This window comes from Oenanthe melanoleuca, chromosome 11 (genome assembly GCF_029582105.1).
Source record: "Oenanthe melanoleuca isolate GR-GAL-2019-014 chromosome 11, OMel1.0, whole genome shotgun sequence".
Classification (NCBI taxonomy): Eukaryota; Metazoa; Chordata; class Aves; order Passeriformes; family Muscicapidae; genus Oenanthe; species Oenanthe melanoleuca.
The window spans coordinates 4,356,147-4,368,912 of NC_079345.1; the positions used below are offsets into that span (position 1 = coordinate 4,356,147).

At 42.4% G+C, this 12,766-nt stretch overlaps 1 protein-coding gene across 2 annotated transcripts in view; it reads right to left on the reverse strand.

Annotated features, from left to right (window-relative positions):
• CMIP (c-Maf inducing protein) overlaps positions 1-12,766 on the reverse strand; it is a 130,205-nt gene that overhangs the window by 12,451 nt on the left and 104,988 nt on the right. For both annotated transcript variants that reach the window (XM_056500524.1, XM_056500525.1), the window contains exons 9-14: positions 12,595-12,699; positions 11,448-11,801; positions 4,117-4,182; positions 3,007-3,033; positions 2,509-2,557; positions 972-1,079 (exon numbers count right to left, since the gene is read on the reverse strand). In XM_056500524.1, coding sequence (XP_056356499.1) covers positions 972-1,079; positions 2,509-2,557; positions 3,007-3,033; positions 4,117-4,182; positions 11,448-11,801; positions 12,595-12,699 — 709 coding nt within the window. The remainder of the gene's footprint in view (positions 1-971; positions 1,080-2,508; positions 2,558-3,006; positions 3,034-4,116; positions 4,183-11,447; positions 11,802-12,594; positions 12,700-12,766) is intronic.

Below are 12,766 nucleotides of genomic sequence, written 5' to 3' on the forward strand. Positions count from 1 at the left end.
CTCCTGATGCTCATAAATATCTTCAACCACAATGGCTCTCAGGAGAAATTATACAGTTCTGAAGAAATTTTCTTTTCAAAGATAAAAGACAGATGAACAGTGAAGAGGGGTAAACACTCTTCTTCCATTATCAGTTTCAGGGGTATCTGATCCATCTGAATTTAAAGGTATAGACAGACATCTATGTTCTTTACGTCCCAAAATGTTCAGCATGTGGGAGATGCACGAAGTGCAAAAAGTCACTTGACTATGTACCCAAAGCCAACTTCAACAAATGTTTTCCCCCTTACCAGGGAAAGGCACTTTTATCATTTCCATCTTACTTGGTATATGGAGAATTAATACAGAGAGACCTACATGACTTGACCCAGGTTGCACAGAAAGACAGTGCTTAAATCACATCACTGATTAAAACCTGTTATTTTCTGTCTAGCCCTTCTCAGAATTACAGAAGAAATAACTGCTGGAAATGGAATGCTGGTTTCTAATTACACCTCTTCACAACAATATAATTGGGCAGAGACACTGATAACACCTTTTTATATCTATCCATCCATCCTTTGATTAAGCCAATGTAACTGCTGGTTTTAAATTCCAGGGTAGCCTAAAAATGTAATCCATAGGTGTGGATGTACAGAATAGTCTGTCTCCCAGTATTCCATGTTCCCTGAGAGTTTTTTTATACAGACAGACAAAGACAGGTATTTATAAATATAGAAATCCATACATGTGCACAAGTATGGTTTGTGTATTACACCACCAGTGAGAAAACATGCCAAAGTTCAAAAAGAGAACAGTAACATGCTAACCAAACTGGATTTGGTGGCAGAAATATCTGGGTTTTCTGGTGAACACCCATAGTTAAAGTTTTGATTTTGTTAACAAAAACAAGTAAATCTTGTTACTGCCTGCTAGGCATTCCTTATGTACTGCAGAGAAGTTTCTAAATTCACATTACTGCAAGCACCTACCATACTGGCAAAGAGCTCTCCATCATCATCACAGGCCACTCCCCCAGGGCTGTAGAGCTGGAACCAGCCGTCTTTGCCAGCCCTCACACTCAGCAAACACGAGTGGACCTGCCAAGAAGGGAACACATTGGGAGGTTACAGTTCCAGCCAATAACCACCAGCATCCCCCACACCAGGCCAAAAGTAACTGCAAAGCCAGGGACTGCTGGAAATGTCATGGTTAATATTCCAGTCTACAGAGCTGAGGGCCAGTCTCCACTCCCAGAATCCGGATTTTCAGAATAACCAAGAGGGAAGCTGCATCATCCCTTACTGCATGGCCCTTTTCATTCCCTTTACAGAAATCAAACACAAAATGGCACTAATCTGGAACAGCTCCTTTCACTTGGAAAAAAAAACGACCACCAAAAAACCGAACAAAAAACCCCCACAAATTTCTCAGCTTCTATCATTTTCCCCCTGTCTTCCCAGCATGTATATACATCTGATGTGATCTGCATACCAAATGAGGTGGCTGATGGCTTGCTCATTCTAATAATTAAAAATTATTACTCCTGCTCTAATAAAATTTGACCAGAGTCAGGGTGAAGGAAATCCACAGGGAAAACTCAACAGGGATACATAACACGGAAGCTGCACTGGAGAACTGGCACCAGTGAGCAACCATTAGTCTAAATTTGGCCCACTGTAGAGATTGCTATATTTAGTCCCACAATTTAATAGAGAACTCATAATTAAGCTTTATTTTTTCCTTTTCTTTTTTTTTTCCTTCACTTGAAGAAACAGACATTCCATTTAAATTTTTGAGGTGTGCTTGTGTGGGGGAGGTAAATTCTTTCCTTTGGGCACAGAACGTTAGTGATAGATGAAATCCTGGTGCCATTCTAGGACAAGGAGGTCTCTTCTGACAAAGGTAACTACTACTAACAAGAGCTAAATCCATCAAAATGAGGAGTTCTGGGCAATGATGATACAGCTTCACCCACAGTTTGAGGGGAGATTTCTTGCCTTTATGCCAAAAGCAAGAATCAGTGTGGATGAGAGGTTCCCTCTGACTCAGCCAAAGCTGATGATGCTGAGCAGCCACTGAGTGCAGCAGCCACCACGAGGCTGCAGCACCACTCTCACCCCAGTAACACACCTCCCACCCCCTTTCTGCTGCCAATTCATGAGAATTACGGTCATTTGCACACAAGGGAGCTGAAACACAGCTACATAAAACCTGGTATTTTGTAAGCTGCATGGATCCATGGATTTTGCTTCCATTTGTTTTTGTACAGAAGATGAAAAGCTCTGAGTGATCCCTCAGAGGGGGAAAATCTTGCTGGTTGCAGTTTACTGCAGAACAAGGACATCAATTGATGCCAAATAAGGAGGTGACAACACATAAACCACCCTGAGTGGCCACTACTCCTTAGAGACTCAGGCAGAGTAAAACCACACTGTGTTTTGGAACAAACTACTTAAGGAGAGATCTGAACAAGTGCAGTTGCAATCCCTCCAACTAATACTCTGTGTAAACTGACAACAAACTCACTTCTTGCCTCGGGTCTTCTGCAAATCTCTGAATCACATATTTCAGCTCCCTGAAAAAAATAAGAGTAAGAAGGACAAGAATAAGCTGTTGCTATTTGCAGTATTCACACAAGTACCACATTTCTTTTGAATAACACCTAAAATTATATATATTAATGCACTTTAGAGAGAAACAAGTTGAACTCCCCCCACCGAAAGGAAACACGATGCCTAAAAGTGATTACTAAGGACAGTGTCTGTTCACAATAGCCTAGAAAATGTGTCAGAGATGTGCACTGACAAACTCCTTTGTAAATTCTATCAGCACCCAGTGGCTTTAGTCCTTGGGCTCCTGCTAGCACAATAAATTACAAAGAAAACTTTTTATTGCGAACAGAACATGCCTACAGCCCTTCACAGATAAAAGCCATTAGAGACACAATACTGAATAATGAATCATTGCTACTATTGACTAGTACAAGTATTTATTCAATAAAACAAAGGAGCCCCAGCAACTTACTTTGTGAATTTCTCATGTGCGAGAGCCCTGAAATTTAAAATAGAAAACAGAAGAGTATGAGGATCTGAGAGAAATAAGAGAGGGGAAAAAAAAGCCCAAAAAACCACACAAGCACTTTTCAGTACTTTCCAGATAATAAAAGGACTTGCTAAGCAACTGCAGCACATAAGACAAAAAAAAAAAAAAAGTTTCAAAAAATCAGATAAAGCCTCTTTCATTAACCTAGAGGGGAAAATTATTTGGAAAAAATCTTGTAGCTTTTCTTAAGTCTGTCTTAGACAAGGCTTTGACTAACATCTTTAGGAGCTTTGGGTCAGAAGAAAGTAAAAGCCTTACAATACCATTATATAATTACAGAGTTTTGCCTCCCTCCAAGAGCCAGGTGTATTCTTTAATTGCAAAGCAATTAGGGTTTGGTCGCAGCTAATTAGCATCATACATCAGTAAAGCAATTAATGGTCATTTTGTGGAGTGCCTTGCATCATGGTATGTTTTACAGCTCCCCCAAGACTCACGTTTGACTTAGGTAATGATGTCTCTGTTACCTATCTCCAAGCTCTCACTGTAGCCCAGGTAACCTGGCATGGAGGATTAGACCTCTGTGATTCAAGACATCAGGTCATTAGGGGATGTGATAAGGCAGCAAATTGTACAATTACAGGTTGTAATTTTTGTCCATGGAGGTCTGCACTTTATAAACACCACTGTTCATGAATAGGTTTCCGAGGGAGCTCGGCTGATCCGTAGGGCAGCTTCTTCATTTAATGCAAAATACAAATGACAGGAGTCTCTGTGACGCCAGTAAATCATCCTCCTCCACTAAATTTCTCACTTTGCTCTCCTCCTCACCAGCTTTCCTTCCCTTCCTGTCTGCCTGTCTCTAGTTAACCACATTTCTTTTCAGGATCATCTGAGAGAAATGGGGAAGGAAGTTGAACATGGGGAGGTCCTCACATCCCTCTGCATCAGCCAAAATCAACTTCAGTTTCTAAATCAATACTAGAGGCACAAAGCTCCTATTAGCATCCCTTTTTACTTGACGTACATTTCACCATAAAAAAAACCAGTAACAAGAACAAGCCAATAAATACTAAGACAGTGCACACTCACTCCTTGGGAAATGGGATAGGTTGAAGCAAGCTGGCCAGGGCTGGTCTCCAGTCATCGTAGTCTGACCTGCAAAATGAACATTTTGTTAATAGGTTTCCAGGTTTTAAGTATGATGTGCCAACAGTTAGTTCAAGGAGTTAAAAGCTTTTTACTGTGGGCACCAACAACCTTTCTGGTTTACTGAAGCACTCTCAAAATCTACAGTGACATTTCCCTTTCCATTTTCAGCATATTCTCCATTGAGGCACAATAAATCTGGTATTTACAGTGACCTCCAGAGAGGCCTTCTTTATGTCAACTTAAAGACATTTGCTGTTTATGAAACCTGTTGACATTTAATCACTAAGCAATACTTTCATCTAAGCTGGTAGAGCAATTACCAGGCCACTGCTATTTAAAGCTCTTCTCTACATTTAACTGGAAATTTTCTTTGCTCTAAGACATAAACCCATTTGTAAAAACAAATCCATTTCTGACACAAAACCCACCAGCTAAAGCCCAGACCCTGGCTCTTAGTCCCACTAGTAACGAATACAGACAGTAGTGAATCTCATATGGGCTGAAACACCTGGGGATGTCTGCAGAAACAACATAGAAGAGCCTGCCACCTCCTCTTAGTGCTGCTACCTTTTGGATTTCAGTGTTAAAAACCAGAGTATTGGCTGCAGCTTACTGGAAACTTGGCACAGAAGTGTGGTGTGTCTTTGGGAAGGAACGAAGTGTAATGTTCTCAAATGGACAGTATCTACTGATAGCATTACAGACAGACAACATATGCACAGGAACTGTTCCAAAAGAATGCAGTTTTGCAAAGGGAAAGTTCTAGCTCAGAGAAACTGAAGATTGATGCATTTCCAAAAGTCTCGTCCATCTTTTGAGCCACATAAACCAGAAATGTCCATAAACTAGTACCACACATGATGTTGCACTATCCACAAAGATGTGTTCACAGAAAAAAAATAAATTAAAATGAGCAGGGTACTCTTAAGAAGCAACCTGCAGAGAAGTTTTACTTGATATAAAAATCAACCAGGGAAGCAGTTATCACTTGCCCAGGAGCAGTATGAGCTCAGGTTACACAAATGTGTGATATGTCATGCAAGCAAGCAACCACTGTGACCTGAAAGCAGTTTAGTGTAGTAAAAACCAGAAGAGCACATGTGAAGTTACAGTAATCGAAAAAAGAAACCTCATGCCCATGCCAGCTATGCTAGAAGCCAGTGAACCTGTTTATCTCCTCCATGAGAAATTCTGCTCTCAGGTCTGAACTAGGGGCAGCTCTGAGACAAGGGGTGCCTCACAAACCAAAAGCGAGCGTGAGTCAGCGGCACAACAGCACCTTGTGATCACCTGTTCATGAGGCTCTTCCCAGAGACAAAAAGTCCCTCACCTGCTTAGCCACTGAACAAATAAGGAAGATGATCAACTCTGTTTAATGTCTCAGACAGCAAGACATGAAGCAGGACTTCATTACAGGGGTTGTTTTTCCATTTAGTCAGTGTAAAGTGAGTATCCTGACACACCTGAGGATGAGGCTTGTCATATAAACTGAAATAAGGCAAGGAAACCTCTGACACAGCATCTCTAAGGTGAGCTTTCTGGGTTCAAAGCTTTGGTTAATTAAACTTATCTACAAGATTATTCATTGTTTCTGATCTATAGACACATTGAATGGTGACTGAGACAGAACTCTGGCCTGGGCTCAGGTTCAGCTGGAAGTCTCTTGTCTAAATACCAGGTCTCTGTAGGAGAGAGCTGATGCAACCTATCTATACCTGCAGCCCTGAGAAGTGCCACAGGTCTCACCATGTTCGCCAGGTGTGAGAACATAATCCAGACATTATTTTACTTAATTATTTATCTTATTATTATTATATCCTTTAGAAATTCCTAGCTGATTTTATTCTAAAAACAATACATTTTTACTGGTAGATACAAACAACTCTAAAAGCAGATTTCTGAGCAAGGGAGACTCAGAAGTCAAAATGCTGAGTTACAAAATTCTGAGGTGTTAAAGGTGCTTCATATCACATGAGAAACAGCACCTACAAATCTTTTCTAACAGAAGGTTAAAAACTGAAACCCACTTTGAGGCTTAGCTCCTGTGACATCTCAGGCTAAGTGTTACACCACTGAAGTTCCTTCTTGAGCAATCTGGAGAGTTGTGATTACTAATAATATGAACCAATCAATTTTTTATGGCTGAGCTTCAAAGGAAATTGCAAGAGTAAGAAAAAAGTTGTTTTGTAATAGAATGAAACTGCAGACAGAATGGGACAGTATCACTCTGACTTTTCTCAAAGCTGGGGAGCAGGGCAGGTCTGTGAGAGGGCAATGAAAATAAATCAGTCTGCTTCCCCAGGAGGAGAAGGAAGAAAAAAAAGAAAGAGAGGAAGGAAACCATCTCCTATTGAAATATATAAAATTTGGTCACGTAAATGGGACCTGAACATAAAATCTGCACAGCCTGTAATCCCTTCAATCTGAGCTAGGAAACATGAAACAAACACAGCACAAGAATAAAACTAAACTACTTATTAAAAGCCTACGGTGTTTCTCCTCCTCCCACCTATTCCCTTTTCAAAAACATTTTCCTTCTGTCTGTGCTCATCTCATCTGCACTCTTCTTTCATTTCAGACAGCTGCTTTTTTCTTTTTTTTCCTTTTTTTTTTTTTTTCCTCAGTCCATTCAAAGCTCCAACACAAGACAGAAGTGTTTGAAGCAGGGAAAGAAAGGCAGATGGATTAGTTCTGGCTGCAGTTAACAACCACTGCAATGAGCCAGACAAAGAGGCTGGGCCAGGAGAAGGAGGGAGCACAGAGCTGCAGGGAGATCCTGGGACAGTGCCTGTGACAAGCTCCCTTCCCAGCTCTTCAAAGGGTGCCAGGCTCAACACTCATCACACAGCTCAAATCCCAGGACTGGCTGTATAAAAGGGGGAGAACAACTCCCTGGCTCTTATTTTTGCAGGATTTGCAATTCTAGGTGAGCAGCACAGCAGCCAGGCTGCAGCCTGACCTGCGGGTTCCGTGGGGGTCACGGAGACAGGGGGGTGACAGATCAGAGCCATCACCTGCCACTGCACACAGCCTCACCCTAAACCTGTTCTGGGGACTAGCCAGGGCACACAGCAGCCATATTAATTAAATAATCCCCCACTGCAGTGACTTTGCCTCTGGGCCATCATTGCTCTTGGCCTGCCAACATAATACATTTTCCTTCCCCGGGATCACTTTTCACCAAAATGAAAACCTGCCCGCATGTCATGTGCGGCACAAACAATCCAAAACATACGAGCAGCCCAGGGCAACCTCGATAAACATGACACAGGATAATCCACTTGGGATATTCAGAGCATGCCACTGACCTATTGGGGAATGCTGAGCAGCCAGGGGAAGCTCCAGTGGGTGCCTGTGTTTGGAAAGCTGTGGCTCTCATCTCGGAGACACCGCAAGCCCCAAGTCCTTGGGTTTTGGAGGATAATGGAAAGACAAGAGCAACTACTCTGAAGCAGCTTGTTCTTCAGAATGAGCAGATTGATTAGGTAACCTCTGTTTTCAGATAATAATACGACTATGACCATAACCCCAGACATGTACCTGATCCCTTCTTTCCCAGGCTCTAGGTTCAACTCCCTGAATTGTATGACATAAGGTTTAGCTCAGGGTGCCAGGACAGGAAGAGAAAAAGCCTCCTCAGACCCCTTGGCAATACAAGGCATAAACCTGCTATGTGCAAAACAGTGAGGTGCCTTTTCATGCTCAGCTTTCTTTTGAGACAGGCTTGTTTGGCTTTTTCAAAAGAAGAAAATTTAGCACCACTGGAAGACCCTAAAAAGGTTCTGGCCTGACTGCTGAGAACAGAAATGGGCTCCACTGCTCACAGTTGGCATGGAAGCATCAGGAAACAGCAACACAAGGTTGCCCAAAACAGGTTGTGACACTGGCCCCAGAGAGGGGTACAAGTGTCTGGACATCTGGACGGACCCTTGCCACTACAGGCAGCCATGGAAACAAAGAATAACACAGACAAAGGGTAACAGCTTATGATACAACACCAACACAGCTTCCCCAAGAGGGGTCTGTTCTCACAACCAGTTGACCTTGCTATTTGGTGACCCAGATTTCACTGCAGAGACAGTTTAAGTGTCTCCCTACCCTCTGGAACCAGTGGGGTGATTCAGGGGAAAGAAAACCTTGAAGTTCTCCAGCCCAAGGAGAGGACACATGGCCCCTTCTACTGCAACCTTCTCTAACCATGGTTATCCTGTTCAAGCTCAAATTTGGCTGTGCAAGACATTCCCAAATGCATGGAAACATTAACATGCAAGTAGGAGCTGGGCAATGCTGAGATGCTCTCAGAGTCTCTAATTTAATATGACGAACAGAACTTTTTCAATTAACTTAATGCATTTTTTACATTTTCAAGTTTAAGACTTGTAGCATTCAGGAGGCATTGGCTGGTGTCAGTAACACTACCAGAGTCCAGAATGAGTTACAGAATATTGACACAGAAGTTTGATCCACTTTAGAGTGCAGGACCAAAATACTATGTTACCCTAGAGACCCTGTCTCCTTTAAAATCTGCCAGACTTTGGGTCATCTGCCAACATCTTTAAAATCAAGCTTTTCTATTTTCCTTTAGTAGGCAATAGTTGTGTTTTCTTACTCAACTACATTAGAAAAAGGGTCAAAAATGTTAAGTATTACAGTGATTGGAAAATAATATCTTCATCAATATTAGAAGTGAGTGTTTCCCCCAAAAATTAAGAACTGTGTAAGAGTTAGGTGAACAATAAAATGTCCTCTGTTGAAGCTAGTGTTGAGAATTCTTATTTGCTAGACTTCCAATAATTAAAATTTGCCTAAATAAATTACTCCCTGCTGCCCTAAGTTAATTATGTAAAAAAGATATCATCGCTGGTGACTCTCTTGTTTTGATGATGATACTGAGTCAAACACCTAAAAGAACAATCAAACTCAATGCTAAGCAACTTATTTATGTTTGGCTTACCACTGTTATTAATAAGAACATTATTTCACTGAATGCCTGCTGAGAGCTCAGCTCCTGGATAACAGTTGTTTTATAATTAATATTTTCTTCCTACTGGCATGTTCTTCCACTCTTTCTTCATGTTCTCAGATTCTCAAAGCACAGTAATAATATTTCATGCAACAGAAACCCTTTGTTCAAGAAGAGTTAGAGCATGAAAGTAATCAGCATCACAACAGCATTATCTTGTATTTTTGGTAATAACTACAAGCCCCTCTAGAATGCTTTTCCATCACTAGTTTCAGCATTTAAAAAACAACATTGCCAATCTTTTCCAGAATTTTACAAATAAGGAAAATGAGGCATTTAAAAGTGACTTATCTAAAAGCTCCCAGTGAGCCAGTGGCAGAATCAGGAGCAGGTTCTGCATTACTGCTTTCAGGCACCCAAAAAATCAAGAGATGAACATGAATGGAAGGGAATTCAAATGAGTGGAGCTACAGCCATAGCTCTGCCTTAGGAGAGCTGCACCAGTTTTGTTATCACTGGTCCCCCACTGTGCACGTCCTGTAGGTTTCACCTTTCAGAACCCCTGTTGTACAAGCAGAAAAAGGGCCCAAAAGCTACCCCACACCAACAACACCTCTAACAGTAACACATTCCTGTTTTCATTGCTGCTCCTAAACAACTTGATTTTTAAAAAGACAGGAAATGCATCAACAAAATAGATTATTTTAAGGTAGAGAGTGAAATGAGCTCTTTGTGTAGCAAATAAAATGGAAATTGGGACCTGGCATACCAAATGTTTGAAAGTGGAGAGACTGTGAGGAAGAACATGCCCATTTGTGAATTTGTTTATAAGTGTGTGTCAGCTGCATGATGAAACCAAAACCGTCAATGCTTAGTGAGTCAGCACCCAAACCAGCATCAGGACTGGGAGAGTGCTCAGTGTTTATGGAAAACAGGGAGAGTCAAGGGGACAGGAATAAATACACGACGTGTTTAATGGAGCACCTGGGTGCGTGGACACTTAGGAGCAAACTCACGCTCCGCTTTTTTAACGCAATCGTTTTTAAAGGCAGAAGAACCCAGGCCACAGGGAAAAAAATAGACAAAATTAGCCTTCACAGCAACTTCCTGCTCAAGAATCTAATGGGAACAGTATCTGGTATTCACTTGTGCTGTCTCCAGTTTTGAATGAGTGCTTAAGTAATTGCGAGTCAGCTGTGCAGTAAGTGGAAGAGTGATGCTGCAAATTTGTACTGTGTGTTTTGAAAAAAAATGAAAATATGGGACAAAACCTTCACAAAATCCTACATCACAGCAGTTTGATTTGATTTTATTCCTTGAGAGTGTACCCCTATATGTGGATTTGACTGCAGTGTAGGCACTTGCTCATGGTTTACAGCAGAATCCAGATTTTACCCACCATGTCTTAGATTCTAGAAAGTTCAACTATGACTTCACTAAACCTTGCACTTGTTAAAATTAATTAATGTAGAAGTTTAACAGTTTGTCACAAAACATACTGCAACTCAGTATCAGAGCTAGCTGTCAAAGTCACCGAATTGTTTTACTGCACTTCTATTACCAGCTCCCATTCTGCAGCCCAGCCTTTCTGTTCTTCCTTTTCATTTATTTATCCAGAGAAAACCCAGCTTTTCCTGAAGAACATTTTCCTTTATACTCCTGTTTAAGATATTTAGATGATTTGCCTGCCAGGAATCACCTTGCCACCATTTTCTGGCAAAGACTATTGAACACCTGGGGCCTATACAGACCCACTGTACCAAAGCAACTGGACAGAGAATCCACTCTAATGCAAGCAAAGCTGAATAAGTAAAAAACTTCTACAGGCACATGAAGGGAGAACAGCTAAGTGAACAACAATAACCCAACCCAAATCCTGCTGAAGTCATGGCAGTGGTGCTGCCTATCACTGCACAAGCACTGAACCTAGCACAGACCTGCCTTTTCTAGCTCTGTCTCTGGCAATCTCAAGAGCCCTGGAGGAGACAAATGAGTCTTTTTATTTATTTTTGGTGGGCAAGAACAAAAACAGAAACCACTGGCACCAACATCCCGTCTTCTGTAAAATGCCTGAGGCTCACTGTACAAATAAGCTTTCCATTTTCATCCTCCTAATCCTATTTTTAGAACATCTTGGCAGTGCCAGATGCCTCTTTCAAAGGCTGGACTCTCCAGATCTGGAGTTAAGATTTATAACCATGTGCTGGCTAGCCACAGATGTTGAAGACAACAGGCCTGTGGGAAAAGCCCCCCCCATTGTCAAGACAACATTGTTCTAAAAGCTGTTCAAAATAGCTCCACCACTCACAGCATCTTGAGAATTTCCACGTAGCAGCCCAGGATCCTGTCAGCCTGGGCACTGAGCTCGATGCTCATGGTGCTGCAGGTGGGGCTGACCATCAGGCAGTCGATGAGGTTGGGCTCGCTGTCGTTGCCCACGCCGGCTGTCATCTTCTGGTTGGCCGTGTTGTTGCGCTCCACCTCCACGTGGATCTCGTTGGAGGTGACAATAACCGGTTTGAGACGGGATTCAGTCAAGGTGGCCTCCTGAGAGACCAGGTCAGGACTCGTGTGAAGAAGGCGGAGGGGGAGATTGGGCTTTCGGTCACACTGCTGCTGGCAGCCGTTCCGAATTTCCTTCAGGCTTGGCGAATTGTCCCGACTGCATTTTAAAAAGGAACAAATAATTTCAGTAGACAGACAGACCGGCAGAGAGCGGGAGAGAGAGTGCAACACTGGAAAGCCACGATTTTTTGCAATTTCCCATCGCGTTTCTCTCCAGCCCACCGGATGGCTTTCTTCTGGGCAATCGGATTACTGAAATCAATTAAAAACATTAAAAGGCTCCAATAGGACTGCTCTGCATCCCCTATTTGACCAAGACTTTGAGCTTTTCATTACTCTAATTGACAGGCCAGTTTAGTCTAAAGGTGAACTTTCCTGTCCAAGTTGTGCAAAGCTGTAACAGAATCCATGCCCAAGTATGTATCTGGCTATAGTACATGCCCAGACATTTGTCTGCAGCCCTCGTGTCTGGAATTTGTGTTGGACACTGAGCAGCCCCTGTCCGTGCTCTGCCATGAGGAAAGTCAGATAGGCATAAACAAACAGGAAACACAGCAGAGGGGAACCCTCAGTGTCTACTGGAAACTGGCTCGTGTGTCAAGAACTGCAGCGTCTATTTTGCAGCAAGTGAGGACTCAGACTTTCCACAATAACGGAGACAGCGTTGTGAAACCAGCTCGGGTTCAAAGCTGCAGATACACAGGCATTTACACACAACCCTGTCCTCAAGGTCTCACCCCTGCCTTTCATCCCTCCCTTGGTGAGTTACAGGGAATGAAGATTCAGATTCTTTCAGGTTTTCTATCACAGCCATCTCACCCTGATCTTGTTTAGCTGTCCCGTGGGGTTGGAAGGGACTAACACGTGGTCAGCTGGGAATTCATACTGACCTGTTGATAAATTCCTCGTAACAGGAATAAATGGCAGCTAAGCAGACAGCTACGAGATTTGGCAGGACCCTGGGATGTGGGCATTGTCCTGTTGGACCATGCATGCTGAAAAACAAAAACCAAATGATGTTATTGCCAGGAAGATTTCTGTGGGCAAATCCAGTCAGACAGA